Source organism: Diorhabda sublineata, chromosome 4 (assembly GCF_026230105.1).
Source record: "Diorhabda sublineata isolate icDioSubl1.1 chromosome 4, icDioSubl1.1, whole genome shotgun sequence".
Classification (NCBI taxonomy): domain Eukaryota; kingdom Metazoa; phylum Arthropoda; class Insecta; order Coleoptera; family Chrysomelidae; genus Diorhabda; species Diorhabda sublineata.
The window spans coordinates 21,888,044-21,915,597 of NC_079477.1; the positions used below are offsets into that span (position 1 = coordinate 21,888,044).

General features: G+C 29.5%; 4 protein-coding genes across 5 annotated transcripts in view; 2 read left to right on the plus strand and 2 right to left on the minus strand.

The window, feature by feature from the left end:
* Positions 1 to 291: 291 nt before the first annotated feature.
* LOC130443153 (cell cycle control protein 50A) lies at positions 292 to 9,869 on the minus strand. The gene is made up of 6 exons (XM_056777653.1): positions 9,672 to 9,869; positions 9,072 to 9,364; positions 8,826 to 9,018; positions 8,420 to 8,767; positions 5,031 to 5,196; positions 292 to 3,253 (listed from the first exon to the last, which is right to left on the minus strand). The coding sequence occupies exons 1-6, from the start codon at positions 9,715 to 9,717 to the stop codon at positions 3,208 to 3,210; spliced, it is 1,092 nt and encodes a 363-aa protein (XP_056633631.1). The 5' UTR covers positions 9,718 to 9,869; the 3' UTR covers positions 292 to 3,207.
* Positions 9,870 to 14,921: 5,052 nt separating this feature from the next.
* On the minus strand, positions 14,922 to 23,339 carry LOC130443154 (ankyrin repeat domain-containing protein 29). Its single transcript, XM_056777654.1, has 8 exons — positions 22,960 to 23,339; positions 21,420 to 21,530; positions 18,773 to 18,871; positions 18,579 to 18,677; positions 17,722 to 17,820; positions 17,466 to 17,663; positions 17,310 to 17,405; positions 14,922 to 17,177 (listed from the first exon to the last, which is right to left on the minus strand). The coding sequence occupies exons 1-8, from the start codon at positions 22,969 to 22,971 to the stop codon at positions 16,980 to 16,982; spliced, it is 912 nt and encodes a 303-aa protein (XP_056633632.1). The 5' UTR covers positions 22,972 to 23,339; the 3' UTR covers positions 14,922 to 16,979.
* Positions 23,340 to 23,749: 410 nt separating this feature from the next.
* Positions 23,750 to 24,388, plus strand: LOC130443156 (40S ribosomal protein S21). The gene is made up of 4 exons (XM_056777655.1): positions 23,750 to 23,874; positions 23,931 to 23,989; positions 24,045 to 24,236; positions 24,295 to 24,388. The coding sequence occupies exons 2-4, from the start codon at positions 23,940 to 23,942 to the stop codon at positions 24,302 to 24,304; spliced, it is 252 nt and encodes an 83-aa protein (XP_056633633.1). The 5' UTR covers positions 23,750 to 23,874; positions 23,931 to 23,939; the 3' UTR covers positions 24,305 to 24,388.
* A 1,623-nt stretch (positions 24,389 to 26,011) lies between these two features.
* The window catches only part of LOC130442720 (phosphatase and actin regulator 3), a 41,467-nt gene continuing 39,924 nt past the window's right edge, over positions 26,012 to 27,554 (plus strand). The window contains exon 1 of one of the 2 annotated variants that reach the window (XM_056777061.1): positions 26,012 to 26,143. In XM_056777061.1, the coding sequence (XP_056633039.1) occupies positions 26,038 to 26,143 (106 nt within the window). In that variant the 5' untranslated portion in view covers positions 26,012 to 26,037. The remainder of the gene's footprint in view (positions 26,144 to 27,554) is intronic. The other variant, XM_056777060.1, reaches the window with a different exon arrangement.

Genomic DNA, 27,554 nt, shown 5'->3' on the forward strand with positions numbered 1-27,554 from the left:
AAACTTCAGTCACAACTTTAATATTTTCTTATACAGTAAGTGTTTAACTTCGGATCTCAATCCCATAGTACAATCAGCGCCACGTATTATCCCTACAGAATCCAGACCATATTTACACTGTTGCCATGAGTTGTAAAAAGAAATAAGATTGTAAAGAATCATTTAAACGAAAAAAAATATATATATAAATATATAATAGTTTCACTTTTTTTGTTCATAATAATTATAATTTAATAATATTGAGTATTTTTTTATAGCTTGTTACAACTTTTTTGGTACTGTTGAAAATTTTATTGGGATATGGAATAGGAACATGGCAACGTTGTTTTAGTGGCACAGAATATGAAATACGTCATTTAAAACGTTGACCATAATTGCAAAACGTTTAAAATTCTCAAATGTGAAATCATCTAAATTATTTATATAGATCAGTATTGATTTTTTTTTTCATAAATAGTATTATTTAAAATTTTTATTATTTATAATTGGTTTTATTTTTACTGATTGACATTTTCATTGTATAGTGTCAATTATCACAATCAACTGCCGTGGAGTAAACAAATACTTTTACCATAAGTTTTTGTGCAACCTACTCATGTTTTATACACTTTGGCACACTAATTAAAAAAAAACATTAATACGGGTAATTGCTTACCCCACGGCCGCTAGTTTGACGTAGATCAGCTTTTTTTGGATTGTCTAATTAGGAAATAGAGAAAATGAATAGAAATATGTCAACACTGTTATATTAATCATAAATGAAGTTCTTTTAACAATGAGAATTGGAAAAAAGTAGATTAAAAAACAATCCTCACAGCGTTGCCTAGAGTTGCGTCGTAAAAAGTAGTAAAATTTATAACCATACCAGAAATTATAAATTAATTCAACTATTTGTATTAATATCTTTATTATACCGGCTCTAATAAAATCTATTACAAGTTAATGTTTATATTTTTTAAAATAAAGTATTACGAATGACATTTTTCCAGTTACAACTTACCTTATTCAAGACCTGTCTATAATTTCAACTTAATCCAACCATTAGTTTGGTAGATATGATTTTTTTAATATGCGTATGTTTTAAATCGATATTTGTGCATACGTTTTTGCGAAAATGATTGAGCTAGCGACTTGTTGATTTTTCTCCAGTTAAACCTTACTTAAGTAAGACTTCTCTATAATTTCAACTCAATGCTACAATTAGTTTTGTAGATATGATTTTTTTAAAACTATTTGTATAAATATCTTTATTATACTGATTCTAATAAATCTATCAAAAGTTAATGTTTATATTTTTGAGAATAATTTTGATTTAATTATTATTCGTATTCTACGGAGTTTCTTTGTAATAAAATGTTGGTAATAAAAAGTGAATATGACAACGCTGTGTTGTCTACACAGAACCATACCATACTACGTATTAGGAGTCGCCTATTACTTATCAAGTAGTTGAAACGTCCAAGATTTTTTTAGGTTATATGGTTATTGTTGTGAAGGATAATTGAAACACGTTAAAAAGCATTGTAACCTTTAATAATTATATTCCATAAAATATACAAAATATGTACAACAAAAAATATTATATCTAAAATCACAAATACATAAACGAATCCAGCTACAGCTAATAATAAATACATTTTTTAAACTATAGCTAACGAGTTTGAAGTAAATCTAATAGTTTCACAATTTTATAAAGAAACACAGGATAAAGTGATGGAAAATGCAGATGAAAATAATTATCGAAGTATAACAGGCAAGTACATGTTAGATTTGCATTATTTGTTGTAATAAAAATAAAATTGTAGTTAAGTCAACAATTCACCATATTAATTATTTTTTTTATAATTTGTACTGAATCTATAACTAGTTTTAAAATTGTTAGGAAACTTTTTTTATCAAAAATTTTGATATTTAGTTATACCAGGAATTGTTGACCGATTTTTAAAAAAAACGAGTTCAACTATAATGTAAACTGTATATATATATAGTATTTTTTTATTATACCTATACCTAACATCGAAGGCCACTTTGTGTTATCTATAACCTAGAAATGCGATTTAAATATAGATTAAACTCACGATAAATTTATTTAATAAAAACTATTGGCTTAAAATATTAAAAAAACATGATTAATTTCTACTAAAAACACGTTAGTTTAACGTTTTCCGAGGTAGCAGAATCCATTTATTGATACCACAGAACTCAGATTTTACTATTAAATTGATTATTGGATTTAGGGGTCGGTTTTTTAAACTGGGGTTACTAATTAAACTGAAGTTTCATTTTGGTAGAACTATTTCGAGAAATAGTGGCTCAGTTGAAACGTACATTAAAAAAATTCAGTTATTCACATTTGAACATGAAATTTTCTCTTGATATTGTTAAACATAGCAAGGAATGGATCCATTTTCAGGTTAGGTTAGTTAATTGATGAATAACGAGGGAAATAGAAATTTTTCTATGGAATTCCATATGTTTTAATAAACAAATGGAACTTTCGTTGCATGGAATTCATAAAAAATGTCAAAAAGTCGAATCGGAAGATAATTCAATAATTGGTTACTACAAACATCTAGACCCTCCAAAACGCCATATTAAGCGTGGAGAATTTTATTTTTCGCGTTTTTGGGAACAAGAAGAAAATTACTGTTCTTTGATAAACAAAAGCCAAGTGGAATTGTCTAATAGCCCGATTGTCTTAAAAAAATTTGATCGAGGCATTCCATCATATGAATTAACGTGTTTAGAAGGTTTTGGGATACAATTGATTAAAATATGATGGAAAGCTGGCAATGTCGCTAGAGGTAAATAAATAATATCAGTATAAGTCGGATTATTTGAGATAAAATTAATTGGACATGAAGAAATTTTTCTGTAATGGAAGTTATTTCATTTTTGACTAAAATTTTTTCTGTAGTGAAAAATTAAATAAATCTATCGAAGTGAAATGAAAAATTGAATTTTCCATCTAGTACCTTGAAAAATAGGTCTGGATGAAGATTTGTAAAGAACAAGTTCAAAATAAAATATTGTTGCCAACAGTTTATTTAGAAAATATCAGTTTTAAAATAAAGAAATTTCGAATCATTTTAGTTCATGACGAAATTTTTTCGATACCGTCCTAAATAATTTTTTGTAAAAAAGCGCGGCAATAACAGACAAATAAATAATCAAAAAAGTCGAAAATAAAAACTTTTTCCAAGGTTTCTATTGATATGGCGTTCTAGGGTTTACGTTTATCATTTCACTAGTACTGAAAGAGAAAATAAAATTATTATAAATAGAAAATATTACAAACAAAAAACGAAATTTTTTGTGATAAATCATACTCGATTAGTTCGGATTATTGCATCGTTGCCAGTTTTATTTGACTATAAACATTATTTGGAAATAAATTGTCATAAATAATAGAATTCGATATATTTTTTAAAAATATTTTATATTATACTGATGAAAAATTACGACTTGATTCAAATTATTCCATAAATTTCACATCATTTGTGGAATATTAATTGAAAACCAATATTTAATAAAAAAAATGTTTATATAAGGATGTAGAAATAGTAGATATGGCAACGTTACGATCTTAGTTTAGGAATTTAGATGTTACGGTCAGTAACCTTCTAGATAATGGTGGAGGGTTTGAGAGAGAGAGTGAGAGAGAGAGGACGAGAGAAATATATGTCATTGAAGGAAAAGTAATGTTCTAACAACATTGCCAAATTTATAAAATAACTGAGAAATTTAGTAAATGTAAAACAATGGGGTTATTGAATATAATAAATTTAACGAAAAATTGACACACAAAAGATATGTATAAATAACTTTGTAAAAATAGTAAATATGGGAACGTTATGATTTTATTTTAAGAATTTATGTGTCGATCGATAACCTTCTGGATAATGGCGGAAACAGTTTGGGAGAGAAATGCACGTCAATGAAAGAAAATATGAAAAAATACTTAAACAATGTTGCCAAATTTTTAAAATATATGAGAAATTGAGTAAATGTAAAAAAATGGGGTCATTGAAAATAAATTTAACGTAATATTGACACAGAAAAAAATATGTAAAAATAGTAGATGTGGCAACGTCTCACTCTTACTTTAAGAATTTATATGCTAAGGTCAATAACCTTTTCATAATGGCGGAAATAGTTTGAGAGAGAGAGAAAAGCACGTCAATGGAAAAAAATATGAAGAAATATTTTAACATGTGAAATTGAAGAAATGTAAAAAACGGGGTTATTGAAAACAAATTTAACGAGAAATTGACTTAAAAAAATATGTATAAATAACGTCGTGAAAATAGTAGATGTGGCAACGTAACAATTTTATTTTGAGAATTTATATGCTAAGGTCAATAACCCACGCGAAGAAAGAGAGGAAATGAGATGTACATACACGTCATCGTAAACGATTATAAAATCACATTTCAACAATGTTGCCAAACTTCCAAAATATAAGACACATTGAGTAAATTTTACGAGAAAACTAAACTAAAAATTATTCCAGAATTCATTTATAATAAGCCGAAACTTAACCTCAAAATAACCAAATCGATTCGTTTTTTATAATATGGCGGTTTAACGACAATGTATAGTCGTATACAATTTAATTCAAAGCGAATTTTTGCGTTAACTACGTCATTTCTAGTAGACAATAAAAAAACGATTTTTTTCGTCGCCATTACAGAAATGCCGCCATCTTTTACAAGACCCACCATTATTTTATCAAAGTGACGTCATCTATCAGAATTAAATGGAACGTACCCTATAATTAATTGAATTAAAAATTTTGACACTTTTAAGTTTATGTCAGATTTAATTTTTGTTTTGATACTGGCCTAGAAATTTTTTTTATATAATTCAACTTTATTAATATATTTTTTAAAAATGTTGATAATTTCACGAAAATACATGAAATTTTATGAAAAATAATTTGATTTAAACAAGAAAATATAAATTTAATTGGATATGACGATTTTTTATAAAATTATTGTAGATTATTAAAAAAAATGTATCGGACTTACCTTTTTCCGCATTTGATGTGTATAAACAACAATCCAATACCTAAAAGTAGACAAACACAACCGACAACAATGTAAGCTATACCGAGGAAAGGATTCTTTCCACCCAATATGGAAGTTGTACTAAGGATCATCCGTTTCGTTGAACTAAACGTAGATACATTATAATCTGTAAAAAATTTCAGTACTAAACACATTTTTCCCATAATAGAAAGGAGAAATAAGAAGATACTATAAAATAACATCGAATCCAATCAAATTAAAAGCTGCTTTTTGAGCTGTCTCATGGATTTGTACCAATGGGACCAGAACCCGTCCTTGGTGTCGTCTATAGTATAGCCGCTTATTACAGAGAGTAATCACGTGCATAGTGCGTGAGAGAGAAATTGTAAGACTGAATCACACCATACACAACACTAAAAGGTATTTAGTGGCAAATTTGAATTGAATTTTAAATGCTTTTTTCAAACTAACATTTTTATTTGTATTTTAAATACTTTATTATTTTAATATCATATCATATAAATTATACATATTTCACACGTTGCCTTGAATTTTTTAAAAGTATCTATAAATATATATAATTATTATTTTAATCGTAATTTTGTTTTTCCTAACCTTAAATAGCTAGACGGTTTTTCAAATTTATGGTATATTAAATAAAAATGTAAGGGTACCTAATACTGTAAAGTAATATCTAAGAAAGAAATGTCATGCTATATGTTTTATTCAAATACGTATCAAAGGTTATAAAGTAAATTCATACAAAACGATATAAATAATAATAATAATCTTTATAAATAACACAAGGTCCTTTCCTGAATAAGTTCTTGGTTTTCAAAAAAGGTGGTTGAGAGGGATACAATGGCGGATGAATTTTCATTTTAATCTAAATCGGAATCTGATTCCGACGAGGACGAATCAGATCTTAAATTTATTATTAGAGGTTCCACTTGTTTTTCCATTAAATTATCAATGTCCCACATTTTATTTCGAAAATGCGGACTTACTTACTTACTCCAATTAGTTTGGGTAACATTATCTAAAGCTTTAGTAAATAAAGTTTGGACATCACTAATTTTAAATGTTGTGTTTTTCCTTGCCACCTCACCCTTGATTTGTGCCCATATGAGATCAATTGGGTGGATTCACAATGGAAAGGTGGCAATCGTAAAACAATTTTATTTTTCTCTTTGGCCATCTCATCAAAGACATATCTTTGGACTAATGGCCGATTCTCTTTAACCAATGCCAATAGTTCTGCCCGCACCATATTGTTGTCAAAATTAATATTTCGTTCCCTTAACCACTGTTGTATGTCCGTTTTTCTTGTGGAACTTGTGGGACACTGGTCTAATTTTCTGGAATGGTAGGATGCATTGTCCATTACAATGACTGATCCGTCCTCAAGTTTATTTAAAATTCCCTTAAACCAACCCTCGAACCTATCTGAGTTCATCTCCTCATGATAGTCACCCGTTTTCTTGGATTGAAACATATCTAGACCATTCTCTACAAAACCATTTTCGGAGCCAATATGTAAGATTATTAATCTTTGTCCTTTGCCGTCGGGTTTTTTAAGCCCGTTGAAAGGCCACGGATAAATGCATCTAGTGCACTAAGACTGTAGTATCAGTCCACACTTTGTTCACCGTGTGACCGGCATTTACCCAAGTCTCGTCAAGATAACATATTTTTCTTCCTTCCTCCTCGAATTTTTTGATATCCCTTAGAAATCTTCTTCTCCAATTAATTATTTCGTTTTTTCTTTCAAAACTCAGTTCCTAGAACAGCCCTTGAAACTGCAATTATATTATCCAATAGAGGATAGTCAATGTATAACTATAATACCACATATTAAAGAATAATAAAAATTAAAGTACATGTTTAACATGTGCTATTATACAGTCACATAATTCTTACTGTAAAAGCGCATGTTAGAATATAATAATAATGAATTAATGTAACCTGCAGCTGTGTGAACTTGACTTTCTCAGACATTGCTTGAGCCAATACGAATTGTTATAAAAGGTACCACTAGCATCCCATGAGCCGATCACGCGTTTTTATTGCTCTCACTACCGACCGGCCAGATTATAGTGACCGGACACTGTCATCTAAGACCTCACCTTCAAACCATGGGCATCACGGATGATCCGGAATGCCTGATTGGTTTCTCAAAGGACATCGGACTTTGGTAAAGTCAAGTGGGGTATCCGAAGGCTTCTCGACCGCCCAGAACTATGAACTATGGATATATCAAAGAGACAAGATCCTATCGACACTAAATTCAAAGCAAAACATCCGGATAAAAATGATTTTATAATATCTCGAGCAATTTGAGCAAGGATCAATATAAAATAACCAATTCAAGATAAGATTCCTGAAGGAAAGTTAAGTGATAATGGATAACGAATGGAAAGACTGTAATGGAGAAGAAGAAGAAACGAAAATCAGCTTTGTGTTGACTGCAAAATGCTTGGGGACGTTATTGTAGATAGATGAATTAGACATAAAAAATGAGAAGAAAAATTGTAGATGGATATGGCAACGCTGTTTTATTAGACACGAGTAGTTCAAATGTCATACCAATCGAACACAATCAATAATTCTGTGATACTTTTATATGGATATCCGATAAAAAGGAGAAAAAAATTGATTCTAAGAAACTTTAATGCAATTTAATTTGTAAAAAATTGGAGAACAAACATTTTTAAACGATTTTTTTTCAAGATGTTCGTTTTTGTATGTAGATTAACAAAAAAAATGTATGAAATTCATTAGATGCTTTATATAAGTTACTTAAAAAAAAAATTATGATGAAAATTGAAATCTCCAAATACGATACGTCCCATAATTATTTTCATAAATCCGCAAATCCGTTAATTTTTTGAAATCTAAAAAACCGCAATGGGATAACTTCATTCAAATTTAATCTAATTTTTCATATAAAATTCAATCCAATCAAATGTATAGCGTCCAACTTATAAAAATTAATTAATATATTTAATTATTTCGAGACATCCTGTATAGCTGAAAATTATTAACCCCTATTAGAAACCCTACAGATAAAACTGACTCACTCTGTATATAATAATAATAAAAAAAGCGTCCCAATTAAAAAAATCTGTTAATTAATATATTTAATTATTTCAAGACATCCTGTATAGCTAGAAATAATTTTGAATCCCCCTTAGAAGTCGAACAAATACAACTGTCTCACTCTGTATATAATAATAAAAAAAGCGTCCCACTTAAAAAAATTGTTCAATTAAGTTATTTGATTATTTGGAGATATCCTGTATAGCTGAAAATAATTTCGAATCCCTAGTAGAAACTGTATGAATATAAATGGTTCACCCTATATATAATAATTAAGAGAATTCACTTACTATATTCAACTTGCAAAATGTAAGTTCCTCGTTTTAAACCATTGGTAAAATTTGCCTGAGAATGATCGACCCTGCGGTATAATTTCCTGAAAGTAGGCAAAGCAGCGGTTCTCATCCAAACTATGAAATCCTCGTTTTGGAAACCGTTATTATCAGGATCAGTATCCAATTCCCATATTTGTTTTTTCCATGCTTTCGGTTTGGCGTAACCGGCAAAAGCTTTCTCCAAATCATCACCCGGTGGATTGTGAAACTTGATCTTCTTATCAGATTCCCAAGCGATGCCTTTCCTTAACAAAGGAACCGGTTCAGGTTCGTCGTTATTCAAAATATATAAAGTCAAATTATCTGAAATATATAATAAATTGAAAAAAAATAAATAATGATTAATTATATTTTTACTAACCATTAAACATGGAATTGGCGATGGCTCCACAGGGTGCTATAGGGGTCTTATTACCATCAAACACAAAAGGTAAACAATCTCTTGATGGTTCTTTGCTTAATATACCTAATAACTGACTATCATCCCTAGATTTTACATACCTTCTATGATTCTGATAATAATTAGTTAAGCCGTAATACATATAAACCGTACCCTAAAAGAAACTGTAAATAATCTTTAAACATCATCAGGTAATAATTATCTTACATTAAAATCACTGGTGAGGTTAAATTTAATCCTGCAAATACAAGTTTCACTGCTATTATTATTAATAGCGTCAGCGCAAGTTTCATTAGATTCGTTCCAATTTCCAATATAACCGGTGGTTTTATTACAATTTGTATAATCGATGACATATTCCATTACTTCGTCAGAAAAATATAATAAACCTATACCTACAGGTATAAACGCAATGCCGATTATAAAAAACGATGGAAGGACTGTTCCTGCCGTTAAAATAGGTTGCCATGCTGGAAGCCGTTGTTGTTTAAACGCACTATCTAATAAAATTGAAAAAAAATGAACTATATTAAATATTTCTTTATATATAAAATCGTACGTAAAGAAATTCCCATAGACGAAAAAATTATTGATTAGATATGATTTTAATAATTATTATAGCTTCTAATTTATACCAAACGAACGTATCTATCGGTCGACGTGTTTAAAATAAAATTTAGATATCCTGTATAATGATATTACTACCATATTGAATAATGTAAAGTTTAGTTTCTCAAATCAATAAATGGGAGTAAAAATATAGGTTCGGCTTTTTACAAATTTTATAAGATCCAGTTCGGTACTCACCGGATGGTTTTTTAGTTTTAGTCGGTTCTGGCGTTTCCTGTGCCATAATTTTGAAATCTAATTACTCGATTAAAACCCTTTAATTACTTATAATAAATTGAACCCATTTCACAAAAAAATGAACGTAAATGTCAAATTTTTGATACTGTCATATGTCAAATAAGACACCAAGTTTATTTAAATCGGAAGGGTCAATGCAATGAATTTGACACTTTGACGTCAAACATCTAAATATTTTTTTCATAATCTAGTTCGTTTAGTTTATAATAAAAAATCACCTCACAAAACAACTGTATTATCAAAAGCAAATTTTTGAATATTTGTAACCATTTTCAAAAAGAACAAATATTCATGGTTATGTCAAACGGATCTTGAATAGCATTAAGTGCAAATAAACACACGGAATCTTAAAAATTTCTCTGCACAATTTCTTTGTGCAACCTAATCTAACTTAACCTCAAAAACAAATAAATAAATAAATATATATATATATATATATATATATATATATATATATATATATATATATATATATATATATATATATCAAAAAATGTATGTGTGCAATAAAAAACGTGCCAACGTCTCATCGATGTTACAGGTTTGCCTGTAACCTGAAAAACTTATTTATCAGTAAAATGGCCGATGCAACGGAAGCTATAACTTTCCTTACACACTACACCTTACTCAATACATTCCAAAAATTTTTTATATCGACACGGTTTTCCGTTCACAGAGATGAGTTTGCCTATATCAAGGAAATTCCTGAAATATACCATATCCCGCATAAAAATGTCCCTATTTTCCCCAACTAAAAACAAATAGGTTTGTTCTTGGTTGCTGCACTGGACCAGTGTAGACCAGTTCATAAGTGTATAGAATTAGTTCGATCGGATACAAAGAACGGTATAGTGCAGAGAGTAGATTACAATATTACACTTATTGCACTGTCTTGCACTGCACTGGTTGAACTGACTCTAGATCCAATGCAAGCAGTATAGTGTACTGGATGAACTAGTTCTCTTGCACTGCTACTAAGAACAGTGACACTAGGGCTGGTTCTGCTACAAAGAACGCTTTAGTGTACACTTCCCGAACTAGTTCTGCCAGTGCAGCTAACAAGAGCAAACCTAATAACTTTTGATTGGTCAGTTTTTAGGCGCTAAAAGTTTTCTCGTTTGTCTACGTTGCTTTTACCAAATCAGCATATTAAATAACAGTGTAAATAAAAGCAACTTCTGTTTTTCTAAAGATAGTATTTTAGAAAATTTAAGGTTAGTTAACGTTAACTTTGTTTTTAATAATACTTAACAATATTTTAGTAACATCTCGTATATCCTAACCCTACTTAATAACCTACGTCTTTACACAATTATGTTCTTAAAGAAATGGTCCATTATGTGTCATTAAGAAATAGATATATTGATTAATTTCTGCAAGGTATGCCAGAACTAATAAATGTTTTAATTGTATGCATTTTCAAGGATATTTATGAGAATACAAACTAATTAATAATAAAAAACAAATATTTTTAGTTATTCCGATAGGTATTTGTAAAAATGTAATTATGAAAATGTTTCGTAAATTAATTTTTGTTTGGTGTATAAAAAAATGATTAGTACGATGTATTTAGAATAATAAAAATTATGCAGAGAAAAACCTTGATATTTGTTACTTTATTGAACAAATTGATTTCTAATAGTACGACCTTGTTCAAGCATAAACGTAAATAAGTAAAAACTTATTTTAAAACATATTTAATAGATATTTCATACTTACATGTTTCGTACAAGTTAGTCATCTTCTTTTAAACATTTAAACATACTTCATTTAAGTATTGCTTCGTATATATTCGTAATTTAGGCAAATTAAAATTTTTGAATCACTTGAACAGATTCAACACGCAAGTTGTATCCGTATTGGTATAAATGTTGTAAAGATACGGTATGTAAATATATACAAGGGTATAACAAAAATTATAACTAATAATACCGCACTTCAATAAATTTAACACTGTGACATTATTACTTATTAAAACTTACATGAAAATCTTGTAGCATCTCCATTCGATATCGGTCTTTTCGTAACCATTTCCAGAACTATTGAAATTAGACAATTTCATTTACGATTTAAATGATTCGTTATCGATTTTAGATTATTTGAAAAGAAAGTTTTTTCATCCCTGGTTACAAACAAAATGAAACTAATTGATTTCCTTGACCTAGAAGAGGAATCCCATTCCTTCACAATATCGGAACATTAAAATATTATTAGATTCGTCAAACGTATTCGATTGAGAAACGTTATTGCAATAGAATATTGATTATTTAAAAAGTTTCTCGTTATAATACTGATTGTTTCGTACTTTGTTAGTCGTTGACTTATTAAGTCGTTAGATTTTCTTATTTTTTAGGTTAATTTTAATAATTATTAATTTACAAAAAAAGTTAAAGAGTATTATAAATTCAGCTAATATCTGTTGTACATATTTTATTATCATCAATTAATGATAGTGGAATTATTGAATCTTTAAATAACGTTTATATTCTCAAAAGTTACATAAAGCAAATAAAATCGTTTTTAATAAAAGTCTACGCTTCTTTGAAACAATCCAAGTTGTTTAAGGGTAAGTTCGCAACTTGCGTCTCGGGGCAAGAGCCAGGGAGCCTGAATCGGGTGGCGCCGGCAGTTGTCGGTACCTGTCGGCTCAGATCTGTCTGGACTCTGGCGCGCACTCACTCAGATGAAAGGAGGTACGGCTGGTTGTCTGCGTGCAGGGGACTTTGACACTTTTTGACTTGAAAATTATTTCCCTTCACATTTTATGCAGACTTAGGACTGCCATCCTGATAAGGAACATATTACTTTGCAGGAGGTATGTTTAAAAATTTTTTTTGTTTGGTTTTTATCCAATTTTATAAGAAAATTAACAACTGGTCGTGTAAAAAATGAACACTAAAAGTTGTCACAAACCAAATTTATTCTTGGCATTACAGGGTGTTTTATTGAAAAATAGCGTTCAAAAAACATATCACCCTATGAATGCCCATTGCAGTTTGATGGCAAGCCACATAAAAACTTCTGGTAAATCCTAATTTACGTTTGTTGATTACTATTGTGCTTTTGCGATAGTAAATTGAATGCAATGGTTTCTCGTTCTGTCAGAGTCGGTAGTTGAATGGATGAGGCATTTCTTTGGTGGATTTTTTTGGTTGACTTAAATTTTCTTTGGGGTTCAATTTTCCTCTTCTTACTGGGTGGAGATGTAAGTTTTGGTCCCTCTAAATTACATTGTGATATTGTTGATTTGTGTTATCACTCCGCGTGAAAGCAGATTGCAAGCAATCTGGTGCGTTTCATCGCTCGATTCGCTAGAAGTCAAAAGTGCCCTTATTTGGTCAAGAATCATTTCGCTCCGTTTACTTTTGTCATTAACTGGTTTTGAGGGGTTGCAAATTACCAAGTCTTTAAATATGGTTTCCTCCAATTCTTGAGGTTCAGATGTGTCTGTCAGTTCCGCGAGATTTGAAAACACCGTCACGGAAACACTGAAATGTCATTTTTTCAATGTTCTCGGCAGTTGAGTATGACCCGTATTGTTTTATGAACATACTTCGATCGGCACTTTTAGTTTCAACTTTCCATTTTTGGAATTCTTTAAATTTATCACCTCTTCCCGTTGAAAAATTACACTTATTACACTTGAATTTATTAGCCGATTCACCCCCATGAATTGTTCTTAAATGCCGGAGCAAATTTTTATTCGCGGAGAATGATATTTCACAAATGTGACAAATATTATCCATTTTCGAAATTGTTAGTCAAGAATTACTAGAACTCGAGAAATGTTCCTCTGTGCGTGACCTTCCCAGGGTCAAGTGGTGCGTTAATGAAAAATAACAGATTATAAAATTAACAGATCTTTAGACTGTGAGCGCTTCTCATTTAAATGAATGCGCGCCAGACAGAGCTTGGCCGCCAGTTACCAATGGCTGTCGCGCCAACCGTCTTCAAAATTGACATCTCCGCCCAGTAAGAAAAATTCAAGTCAACCGAAAAAATCCACCAAAGAAATGCCTCATCCATTGTACTACCAACTCTGACAGAACGAAAAACCATTACATTCAATTTACTATCGCAAGAGCACAATGTTAATCAACAAACGTAAATTAGACTTTATTTTTTGAACGCTATTTTTTCATTAAAATACCCTATAATGCCAAGAATAAAGGTTTGTAACAACTCTTAATGCTTGTAACAACTCTTAATGCTTGTAACAACTTTTAAATTTGTTAATTTTCTCATAAAAATGGATAAAAATGTGAAGTCTGAATAAAATGTGAGCGGAAATCATTTTGAACTCAAAAAGTTTTCAAATCCCCTGTACGCAGACAACCAGCGTTATCCCCTTTGATTTGAGTGAGTGCGCGCCAGACAGATCTGAGCCGACAGGTACCGACAATTGCCGGCGCCACCCGATTCAGGCTCCCTGGCTCTTACCCCGAGCCGCAAGTAAGTTCGCATGTTACCAATGTCATAAATTAGTTTGCGTTGTTGTCATGTTGTTTAATAGAAAACATAATAATAACATACCTAAATTCTGTAAAATTTAATTGCTTTAATAAAATGATTATAATGAGAAAAATAGACATCAAAAATCATTTAATTTACTCAATAAATTTATTTAAATAACGTTCATAGTTTTAAAAATCATTAAAACAATTTGACACCGCCGCGGCTTCGCTTGGGATCAGTCCAAGTTGTTCGTAGGTAAGTTCGCACACGACGTTGTCACGTTGTGTGGAAAACTATACATCAACTACTATGTCTAAGTCTTAATATTTAAAAAAAAATTTGGCATATTAATTTTATTATACTACTTATTGTTTGTAATCTGTATTCAAATATAGGAGGCTGAGTACGAAACTAGCAATTTTTTTTATTAGGATAGAAATTAGGCAAAATTACAATTTTTATATGCTTATTTATGATAATTGGATAATGCCCCCAGACCACTGGAAGGAAAGCAACACCGAAATTTGTAAATATTAATGTATTATAATAAGAAACAACTTTTCTTGTTTGAAGAAATAATTTTTTCGATATCACTGCGTATTACGTCAGCACGTTAATAATATTGTATCAGCTGACGACTTTGCAGGTCCGGTCTTACTTGATATCACTCACATTGTATGACACAGTTTGACAACGAATTATTGTTTTGGGTACGTGTAAAATGAAATTGCATTGAGTCAGTAAACAACGTTTTTAATACAAAATTGCGTTAATAAAACTATTTAGCATAATAAATAACAGCACCGAAAATAATTCAAATATTTACATAACTAACAACTTTTATGGATATAACAAAAAAAATATTTAACCTATGTAGATATAGGTTCATAACAAATTTATTTCGAAGTAGTATTAGTAACTGAAAAAAAAGTGTGACGTCAAAAGTATTAATATATAAATTTTCGTGATGAAAAACAGCTGGATGGATGAAAGAATATTGTATAAAGTAACAATAATAATACTGGGAATTGACAACGTGGCGTTTAAACATATTTTTACTCGTGATTTGTCCTAAAAAATACATTTGGCAATACCCCAATGTATATATATGTTTGTACACATTTGTTTTAATTTCCCCATATTCGGAGAAAATGGGAGTTTGGCAATATCGGAACCTCTATTTATACGGCTGTCTCTAACTTTCCCTAGATCTGAAAAAAGTTACATTTGGCAACGGTACAAATCGAGGATAATAGTAGATAATTTCTTAGATTATACAAAAAATTACGTTCAGCAACACCACAATTCCTATTTATTTTCGTATGATGATTTCTAGATTTCCGAATATATTATGAAAAAGTACGTCCGGCAACACCGCGATCTTTGTATGAAATCAGTTAAATATTGCAATTTTTCTCCAGATCATCTGAAAAGTTACATTTGGCAGCATCGCAATGTTTATATTATTTTTAGATTTCTTCAGATCCTAGAAAAAAGTACGTTTGGCAAAACCGTGATATGTCTGCACATATGTGTAAAAAATCTGTAAATCCTCCAAAAAGTAGAAAATAATGAGAAAATTTCGCAAAATTTTTTTATAATTATACGAAATATTACGCCTGGCAATACAGTAATCTTTATATACATCTGTATAGCGATTCACATATTTCTTCAGATATAAAGAAAAAAATACGTTTGGCAACACCGCAACTCCTATATATTTCTGTACGAGGTTTCTAGATTTCCGAATATATCATAAAAAAGTACGTCCGGCAACACCGCGATCTATGTATGGAATCAGTTTAATAATATTTCAATTTTTGTCCAGATTATATGAAAAATTACATTTGGCAACACCGCAATATTTATAGTATATTGAGATTTCTTCAGATCGTAGAAAGATGTACTCCAACGGCAACATAGTGATACATCTTTGCATCTGATTAAAAAATCTTCAAATTTTCCAAAAAGTAGAAAATTCTCAAAAGATTGCTTAAAATTTTCCAATTTTCACATAATTATACGAAATATTACGTCTGGCAACATCGCAATCAATATACGTATACATCTATATAGCTATTCACAAATTTTAACAGATCTAAGGAAAATGTACGTCTGGCAACACCGCAATTCCTATACATTTTTGCACGATGAATTCTAGATTTCCGAATATATTATGAAAAAGTACGTCCGGCAACACCGCGATCTATACATTGCATCAGTTTTAACAGTATTTCAATTTTTCACCATATAATATGAAAAATTCCATTTGGCAACATCGCAAAGTTTATATTATTTGGATATTTCTTCGGATCTTTGAAAGAAGCACTACAACGGTAACGGCAACATCATGATATATTTGTGCATTTGATTAAAAAATCTATAAATTGTCCAAACGTGGAAAATTTGCAAAATTTTTCCCGTAATTCTACGAAATATTACATCTGGCAACATCTCAATCTTTGTATCCTTCCGAATAAAAAATCCTATATTCATACTACTATACTATTTATAAAAAAAGTCCGGCAACACCGCTATATAAATTTTATGAGAGTGCATGAAATTATTTGTTAATACTGATATTAGTATGGGGAAGGCACGATGACTAAGTCTTAAGTACAGTCACATCAAAAAATGAACATTTTCTCCTAAAAATATTTTCCCTGACGTATAACATGGATCATCAACTCCCAGCACCGACACAAAGATGGCACTGCAGTGCTATTTTTTAATTATTAGTCCGGGGGCTTAATGACCCATGCATATTAAACAAAAAACGACAAGACGTAACTGTTATTTCTTAGTGTGGCCACGATTTTCACAATTTCTCAAATAATCGGCAACACCGTTGTATCTGTGCTTCAAGGCTATTTCTGCAGGAGTATGATTCTCTTGATTTTTCTGACAAGGATTAGCTCCGGCAGCTATTAGCTGTTTACAAACAGGAAGGCTACCTGAAAAAGCGGCCGCGTGTAAGGCCGTTTCTCCGTTCTGAAAAAAAAATTATTTATATACCTATCAATTAATCATCACTATAGTACTTGTCAATTTCCCCAGAAGTAAAAAAAAATAGAAGTTTGGCAACAGTGCTACATTATCACTTGATTTATTACGTATACTTACTGGTAGGACATCTAAGGAAGGTTTGTATTTTAATAATTCACCTACTACTGCCGAATGACCTTTGTGCGATGCTTTGAAAAGAGGCGTTGCTCCATCCTGTGAAAACAAAAAAATTTCGTAACAAATAAGCATAAATCGTGATATTTTATTTCTTACATGCCTGGCAGCGTCAACTTTTGAACCGGCCCTCAAAAGCTGCGCTACTATGTGATCGTGTCCCATTTGCGCCGCTATCCACAATGGGGTCGCCCCGTCCGTTCGTCTCGAATCGATTTCGGCTCCTTGCGCCAATAAAAATACTAATATTTTATAATGACCGTTTTGAGCAGCTATGAAAAGGGGACTTGCTTTATCCTGTGTATAAAATAAATAATCGATATAATAAATATTAAAATATTTACAAATTATTTACCTTCATATGAGTATTAACTTGGGCCCCTCTATTGATCAATTCTTTAACTACGTCTATGTGACCGCATTGACAAGCTACAAATAAGGGACTACCGCCATCCTATAATTAAAATCAACATGTAGTATCCTTTTTTAACCACATCAAAAACTTCCTCTACATAGATACATACATAGATGGCAGAAGAGAAGTGAATATAGGTAATTATGACTACTCTACATTACGTTCGATTCGTGGCGCTACGTTAGCGCTGCGTATTATGACGTAAAATTTTTTCTAACTATATCATTATTATATATTAAATAATGACTAAATAATTTGAAATTTCTTTTTAGAAGGAAATTACCTATTTCCTTTTTCCAATAATTAAAAAATTGACTTCAGGGATATAAAAATATTTCAAGTATGGAAGTCATTTGTCAAATTATGTCATAAATATTCATTCCACATGCACAACATCGTTTGCAAACATTTTAAATCGGTCGTAATAGGAAGAATTCCAGTGATAATTTTTAGAAATCAACAATGTAGTGAAGATTCGTTTAAAAAAAGAGGTAAAGCCTTCGAGGAAACTTACATGAGGAAAATAACTGCTCAACAACTTGAAGATTTAAGAAAGAAACTACACAACAAGAAAAAACAGTATATAAAAGAAAAAATAATCAAAGAAGTAGAAGAAGATATCAAAGAAACAGATGAAACGCCAAAAAATGAACAGTAAAATACATATTCATTCAATGCAATAAAGAGTTTATAAAAAACGAGTGAAAAATTTATTTTATACAGCGGTTACACATAAATATTTTTAACTATCTTATTTATTATTTTGCACGGGTCTATTTTTAAAAAAATATACTTACTACGCTTAAAGAGTCTACTGGAGCTCCTTTATCCAATAGATATTGGACAATATCCAGAAATCCTCCTTGAGCTGCGAAAAATAATGGAGTTGTGCCTGTCTAAAAGTATTTTACATGTTAATTTAATTATTTTTCACAAATTCACCACCTCTTTATACATTTTGAACATAAAAAAGTGTCTACAAAAAGCTTACTATTCTTTTTGATTTTGGATCCGCTCCCTGTTCTATAAGCTCTTTTACGCATTCGTAATGTCCATTGGCAGCCGCTAATATCAACGGTGTCGTTCCATCCTATGAAAAAAATCAAAAAGTTTCAATAAAAATTCCAGCTTTAAAATAAGCGTATCGTTTTAGGCTAGTACGGACCTGTTTAAAATACATTAAACAGTGTACTGCAATTCTCAATTGATTCCCTAAAATTTTTTTCTTTCCACATACTGCTATGTGAATATTTTTACAATCTTAAACGTTTTATTTCGTTTCAAAGTACGTCAAGACATTATATCAACAAAATACAATGAAGTACAAAAATCTCTCTAAATTGACTTTAGAAATTACACTAGTGTTGCCAGATTTCTGTGACGACCTCCTTTTCGAGAAACAAAAATCTTTCACATTTAACATCTTTTAAAACCGTGGCAGGTGGACCGACACTCAATAATTTGATAACAAAGATCCATTTTGTAATTTATTACCTACAGTGGCGTTTCGTATTTTGTTTTGTGCAACTAGTTAATTTAGTACAATCAGTTGGTTAAATTATTAGCATATTGTAGGAAATTATTTAAATCTGGCAACGATGAATTATAATTTTTAACTGTCAAGGATACCGTATAATTGGTTGCCTACCTATTAAAATAAACTAACTGTCATTATTTGTGGAATATATACAGAAATTAATTGAAAACAATTAAAATATATTCAACAGTTATACGTAAAAATATAGTAAATGTATTGTTACGAAAGTAACAAGGTCAACAGCGTAATAAAATTTGTTATCAAACAGGTTTGTTTTTTCGATGTCTAGTATTAATTAACTTACATTCTCCATAAACCGTCAATTTTTACTTTCCAAATTGAGTATACAGTTATTTATTATCAATTTTTTCGATTAAAATGATTTCACATACAATATATTTGTGAAATAAATTTAGCAAATAAAACATTCGTAAACAAATAGTGACTTTTATGGTTCCTTAATTACTAACAATAGAAAGTTGACTTAAAATAATCAGTTATAGATACACGCAAAAAAATGATTTGTAGCTCTAAAATATATGTATAGACTTAACGTTTTTGAATTTTAGAAGTTATGGATGAAAATAATTATTATAATGATCAAAGATATACAGGGTTGATTGTTTCTTTTTTATTTTTTCTGAATTTCAAAATGTAATGTAATTAATTGAGGAATAGGTTAAAGATTCCTATTGTTACTGAACTGATACAACCGGTATTATTTGCTATACTATTTTTATTATTTTCTGTGTAAGAATGTACAAAAATAATGATCGACATCCTAGAGAAATCAATGGAGCGAAAACATAATAAAACAACCTACATAAGTAGGTATAAGATGCGATATGAATAATTGTTTTCATTTGAAACGGCAATTATTGACAGGCATTCGAATGAAAGTAGAATCAATTGCTATTTATTTGTTGAGAAATCGCTTCCTGTACGTGCGTCACGAGCATAAAAGTTTAATTGTATAGATTTTTTTTCTGAGTCTAGTGTTATTTAAAACATAAACATTGTGTTGCTATGTAAAATATTCTCTTTCATCATCTACATGTACCTCCAAAATACAAAAAAAAGCAAATACATTTTATTCCTTAATCTGCCAATTTCTATTAACGAGTTTGTTCAACTAATTCATTCTTTAAATATTTACACATTTTATGACCTTACAATTTTCTCAGTCGTGCGAAATGATTTCTACATTATCGACACGGAGCGCAGCAAAATTTAGAATTCAACCCTGTTATTGACGTCACTTATTTTTAAAAATTTCCTGTTTCATCAATACCATAAACTAAAAACGTACTTTGATTTTAAGATTTTTTTATGTACTTAAACAAGTATGATAACCTAATACAAATTCAAGGTATATTAAAATTTTAAGTTTTATTCCATTATGTCAAGTTTAAAGCAATATGGCCGACAGGACAATGAAATGCCCGGAAACTGTGCATCAGTAATTTGTGTAATGAATTAAGTGAACTACAAGTGCCTTTGTGGGATTAAAGGCAGTGTTTATGTATTTATATATGTATTTATTTGGAATACCATAATTCTGGCTAGTTTCACCGTTTCGGAAATGTTTAGTTGAACTCTATAAAATATATTTAAAAATAGAGATGGGATTGTAACCTTGAATTTGATATTGTAAAAAAACTGACGTTAGTATAAAACAAATAAACTTTTTATTATAAACATATAAAATAAAACTTTAAATGTTTTTTGAGTTCAGGTATAATATCAATATTTAACGGGGTCAAAGTTAACAATTGACAAACCATCTTTTTAAATGCAGTTCTAAGGCTTCTAGATTCTATGAATATACGGGGTGATAATAGAAGAATCAGTAAATTTAAATCGTTATTTTTTTAACGTCATACTATACAGTATGATAATAATTGATAATTTTTTAAGCATATTACTTTAAAAAAATGGTATTATGTTAAATAACGATTGAATCAAGTTAGTTTCGATGTAATGTTGCACAACTTTATATTAAGAGAATATTTAAGTATTATTATATAGGGTGATGCATGTATAAGTGTGGAATTTAAAACAATTTAAACGTAAAAAATATACCATGTTGACTGAAATTTACCTTATCTCTGGAATCCACGTGGACTTTTCCACTATCTAAAATTTTTCTAAGTAACGAAATGTCTCCATTGAGCGCGGCCAAGTGCAACTGTACATCTGATAAAGATTCTTTCTGAAATAAATCAAAATTAACTTGTTAATAATGAAAAAATTATAGTTGAAATGTATTTTTATATATTTTTTTCAGTATATACACGTCACAAACAGGAGTAAATACCAACTTTATACATTCTATCTCTTTTTATTGGCCTAGAAACGCGTTTATTTCAAGTACGTCCTGTTAGATGGTTTTGTATAGTGTTAAAAAGAGATAGCTACAAACAATTTTTCACTGTTTAGAGTCGATTACGTCACGTTACTAACAAAAAACATAAGTAAACACAAACTTTATACATTCTATCCCTTTCTATTGGCAATACGTTTATTTCAAGTAAAAACATACGTTCTTTTAGATGGTTTTGTATAGTTTTAAAAAGAGATAGCTACAAACAATTTTTCAGTGTATACAGTCGATTACGTCACGTTACTAACAAAAAACATAAGTAAACACAAACTTTATACATTCTATCCCTTTCTATTGGCAATACGTTTATTTCAAGTAAAAACATACGTTCTTTTAGATGGTTTTGTATAGTTTTAAAAAGAGATAGCTACAAACAATTTTTCAGTGTATACAGTCGATTACGTCACGTTACTAACAAAAAACATAATTAAACTTAAGCTTTATACATTCTATATTTTACTATTGATAGTAGATTTGCGTACATTCCTTTGGATAGTTTCTTATAATGTTAAAAAGAGATAGCTACAAAGAATCTTAATCAAATGTATAACTTGTGATAGACGTCACTTTGAGCTGTCAAATTTTCAAAATGTTGTCTCGTTTGAATTGAGATAGATTCTTTTTTTAAGATGAAATAATAACCTCAAAATATTTATTTTGATTCGATTTACATTTATAATTATAAACATGATAAATATTTTAATATGAAAAAATCTGTTTTATTTTTATTTAAATATGTTTTTAAGCCGATATAACCTCAAGATATTTATTATTCCTTAGAAATACGATTATTAACGAAGTTTGTTTAGAACATTCAAAACTGATGATATGACGTAATTTTTTCTAAAAATATCTATTCACAACTAAACTGCGGTGAAAGGTGTGCATAAATCCAATGATTAATTCCGTTTTGATTAATATTTATAGCAACTTGTAACATAAATTATAAAATGAGTTCGTTCGAGATTTAACTTTAAATGTTATTACTCATTTTTTTACCTTGGATAGACTGTATTTCAAAAATGAGTAACATATCCTGTCTAAATATGAACACCCTTCATGTAAAGTACCAAAATTACATACGTAAAACAAAATACTGCAAAATAAAATTTAAATTAAAAACAATACACAACAAAACTTTTACTATTCATTTTATGACTTCTACAAATAACTTTGGACTTCCTTCAATTTCTATTTTAATATTTTAAACGCGGATAAACGTTAATAAAACAAAAATAGAAATTAAGAAGAAACTAACCTTTAGAGACATATTTATTAAAAATATATCTGACCCAGTTGTGTGTTCTTTAGTTCATGTCTTGGGTTTACCGGATCTACACGTCTCGCTAATATAATACAACTACAATAACACCAAGTTACGTTTCACCAATTTCTTCGTTGTTTCTTATGCAACGGTAAACTCTCGACTACAATTTTTAAGAATAAATGCAATTTGTATGTTTATACCACGTAAACTGGTGAATGAGGATAGTATTTCGCGTAGTAGTGGTACAATATCGTGTTGTGAATGTGAAAATTTGTCGTGCGTATTGAACTGTAAGTTCACGGCGCGCGTATTTTCAAAGATAATTTGCGCATGCGAGCTTTTATCGAAAAAATTTCATTTGTTTTGGATTAAAAATGGATGCCATAACATGGAACCTTGCTTTGACCATCCGATAGTAGATGGCAGATCTGAACTTTTATAACTATTGTTCATTATATTGCTGGGAGTAATTTTTTTTTTATAACTAGTATCAAAAATAAACAAAAATATTGAATATCTTTTATGTTACAAATTACACTACGAAATATGAGAGGTACAAATATTTATAATAATATCTTAAACTAAATTTATATACTTCACTACTTTTACGAACGATACCTGTAGTGTGTTAGTTTGTGATTTAGAAATATTATCATTTTCATTGAATGACTATTCCAATGTGTTACGTACTGTAAAAAATGTATCTCGTTTATATAAAAAATATAAACAAATAATAGTTGCTTGGTTATAATGTTAATTTCATTTTATATTGGAAGTGCTATAGTGTGTATACACAACGGAACGTACTTTTTATTGACAGTTGACATACGACGCAAGTTATTTATCCCTTTTTAAAGTCTACAAAGTAAAAGTAACCTTGTTTCTCCATTTTTTAACAAAATAAAAGTAAGTTAAACTTTTGTCTTAATTTATCAATTTTATCCTATTCATTATAATTTCAGGTATAAAATATGGAAAACGACGCTGGAGAAACTGTTGATTTATACTGTCCAAGAAAATGGTGAGGTTACTTTTAACACGTGGTTGATATATTGTTATACGTTTTCTTATTTTAGTTCTGCTAGTAATAGAATTATTCACGCTAAAGATCATGCTTCGATCCAACTAACCATCGCCGATGTAGACCCAGTAACAGGAAGAATGACCGATGGTTCGAAAAGTTACGCTCTTTGTGGAGCTATCAGAAGAATGGGAGAATCAGATGATTGTATCGTAAGGTTAACCAAAAAAGATGGAATTCTAGCCAAGTGAGGAAATTTATTCGAATTGTTGACTGGATTTCACTAATTTTTAATTTTATTTCAGGAATTTTTAATGTCTTAAGACTTTGATGAAGAAGTTGTTTATGGAATGATCTGTATACTGATTTCTTCATTTAATAAACGTATTTTTAAAAGTTTTTTGTGTTTTATTTTTATCAAACCACAATTCTATATTATTGATTAAAATTCAAAATTTGATTATGTGAACTTTTGATGTTTTGTCAAAATATCCAAAAAAAACTGAAGACCAAAATTTTTCAAAAACTAGATTTGATCAAAAAATTTAATTTCTTAAATCTTCACGTCAAAAAAACTTCATCAAAATTTTTCTGTATTAGCTACCTGAATCACCACAATGAAAATTTTTAACCATATATATATATATATTTTATATTTACAACTGAAAATGTTTATTGCAAATAAATGAAAACTTAATAACAAAAAAAGTTATATTTGAAATGTGTTTTAATATATTTTTTTAGTGTATACACGTCACAAACAAGAAACATGAGTAAACACTAATTTTAAACATTATATCTCTTTTTATTGGCATAGAAAAACGTATGTTTTAAGTAATGACATATGTTATTTTAGATGGTTTTGCATAGTATTAAAAAGAGATAATTACAAACAATTTTTAGTGTATTGAGTCAGTTACGTCACATTAATAACAGAAAACAACAGTAAATACAAATTGTATACATTCTATCTTTTTCTAGTGATAATAGAAGTACATTATTTTAGATAGTTTCTTATAATGTTGAAAAGAGATAGCTACAAAAAATATTAATCAAATTTATGACAGACGTCATTTTGAACTGTCAACTTTTTTCGTTTGAATTTAGACAAATTCTAAAAACTAACCCATTTAATTGAACCCTATAAGAATGTTTAAAATCAAGCTCAAAATTTCATGTAAATTTTAGTGAAATTTACAAAAAAAACTGAAGATTATTCCCTTAACTGTATAATATACCTTCAGGACCAAATGGCAAAAATCTTTTAAAAAGTAGATTTAAAAAAAATTGATTTCTCAAATATTCATATCAAAAGAAATGTTTTTTATAAGAATTTTTATCATATTTTTGTAAATATAACTTGAAGTAATCATTTTTATGGTGTTCGATTAATTTTTTTCTGAAAAATAATTACGTATATTTATTGAAAAGTATATATTTGAAACTTAAAATACTTATTACATTCCATACCACTCCCACTGTATATAATAGCATATTTAGATTAGATCGTTTAATGATTCGATTTGAAAAAAATATATACTAGTTTTGTAAAGGACAAATTGCAAATAAAAAGTGAAAGGACATACAATTTGCGACATTTCTTAAGAGGAATAGTATCTTTATTCGAAATTACCAATTCACAAGTAAATGAAGTGTCATTACGAAAAAATTCATCCCCGAACGAAATATATATGATCTAAAATTTTCCGGATGTTTGATATTATTTATGATTATTATATATTTTTTATTATATTTAAAAACCTGTACATATATAAAAATTTAGATAAAAACAATTAATTATAAATAAATATGTCATTGAAATATTTTCCTATTAAGAAATTTTTGCTTCAACACTTATTGAGATATACTTCCTATGGGATAGGGAATTAATTATTTTTTTATTAATATTTCCAAGGGACAATCCTCTTAATGATACCAAGGAAGTTTTCTTTAAGACGACCTAGTAAGTGCCGACCCCTATCTTAAGTCAGCAATAACTATATTCAAAATAGCCGAACAGTTGCCAAATACGGAAGTTTAAATGAAAGATGGCCGCGTGTAGTGTTGGTGTAGTGTCAAATGACATAAATACGAATAAACAAATAAATCCGGTGGAAAATTCGGAAGGAAATAAAGAGAATAAAACAGATAACGGTAAGTAGAACATATTAACATAATTATTATCTTTCAATTACTATATAATTGTTCGAACAGATGTTTGTTTGTGATATTTCAAAAACTTTAAAACTAATAAAAAGTTGGACGTCGTATAATTCGGAAGGCAATGCGTATCTTTTTAATCAAGTATTTTATAAATTAGAATAATAAAAAACACCAATATGAATAATAAATTAGTCGACAAAAAATATAGGTTAGATTGTTGTATGACTCATGTTTAATTGATAATTTATTTATAACCTAATAATTATTACTAAATCGGAATATAGACGTTGTAAAAACACAATAAATTATTAATTATAAATTATTTTAACGCTGTTTTTAATAATATTTGAACAAAATAACAAAATACGATGTAGAAAGTGTTGCAGAATCAACAGGCTGTTGTTATTATATATACAGCGCGTTGACTCACAGATTTTATTATAAAATAAATTTTACGTAGAAATAAAATGACGACATTTTATTTCAGCGATGGATCCTATATTTATCGATGATTATCAAAACGAAGAACTACCCAAAACAATACGATACCTAGTAAAATTTTTAGAAGAATCGGAATCGCAAGCTTCAAGAAACGACATCTTAGCGGGTTTGATCTATATTTTAATGTTAGAGACTGGGTTTGTTCCTTCGGATTACGAAGAAATCACAATGAGAGGATTCGAATTGAACAAACTTATCGAATACGTAAAAAAATTACCGAGAGATTGGAAATTGTGTTCTTCGTATCAGTTCACGTTCTACGAGCCCGGATACAAACAGCATCTATGTAAAATCGTATGTTGTCCTTTGATAGACGATCTAGTAGTGAACTGTTACATGCAGGATATCGAAAACGCCAAATTCACCGTTTATTTAGATACATTGTCGTATTTTTCTAGTTCTAGTGTATCTGTGCGAAATTTGAGACTACAAAATATGCGCGGACTCTCGTATAAAGTTAAAAGTGCTATATGCTATCCAGCTAGACAAGCAGTATTAAAACTATATTCGCAATTCGATAAGTGCTTGGAAGCCCTACCGGATGAGCTGATTATCTCCGTAGTGGATAAATTAGACACTAAAAGTTTCGTTCGATTTGGTACGACTTGCAAAAGGTTCAACGGCATTATGAAAATGCCTTTCCTGTGGAATCGGAGGATGAGAAGAGATCTGGGGCTACGGCTTCCCAACGGAAAGAATATCAGTTGGTCGCAAATATACGAATTGTACCAAATGAGGAAATCTCATCACAATAACGTCATTACTTACCCCATTTTTTGGAAAAGACTCTTCCATTAATTTTTTGTATTTTAATAACGTGTAACTAGTCAATAAACGATGTTCAATTCAATGCCATTTTATTAGAATATTTTAATCAAAAATCAACTTATTTTTTCAATAT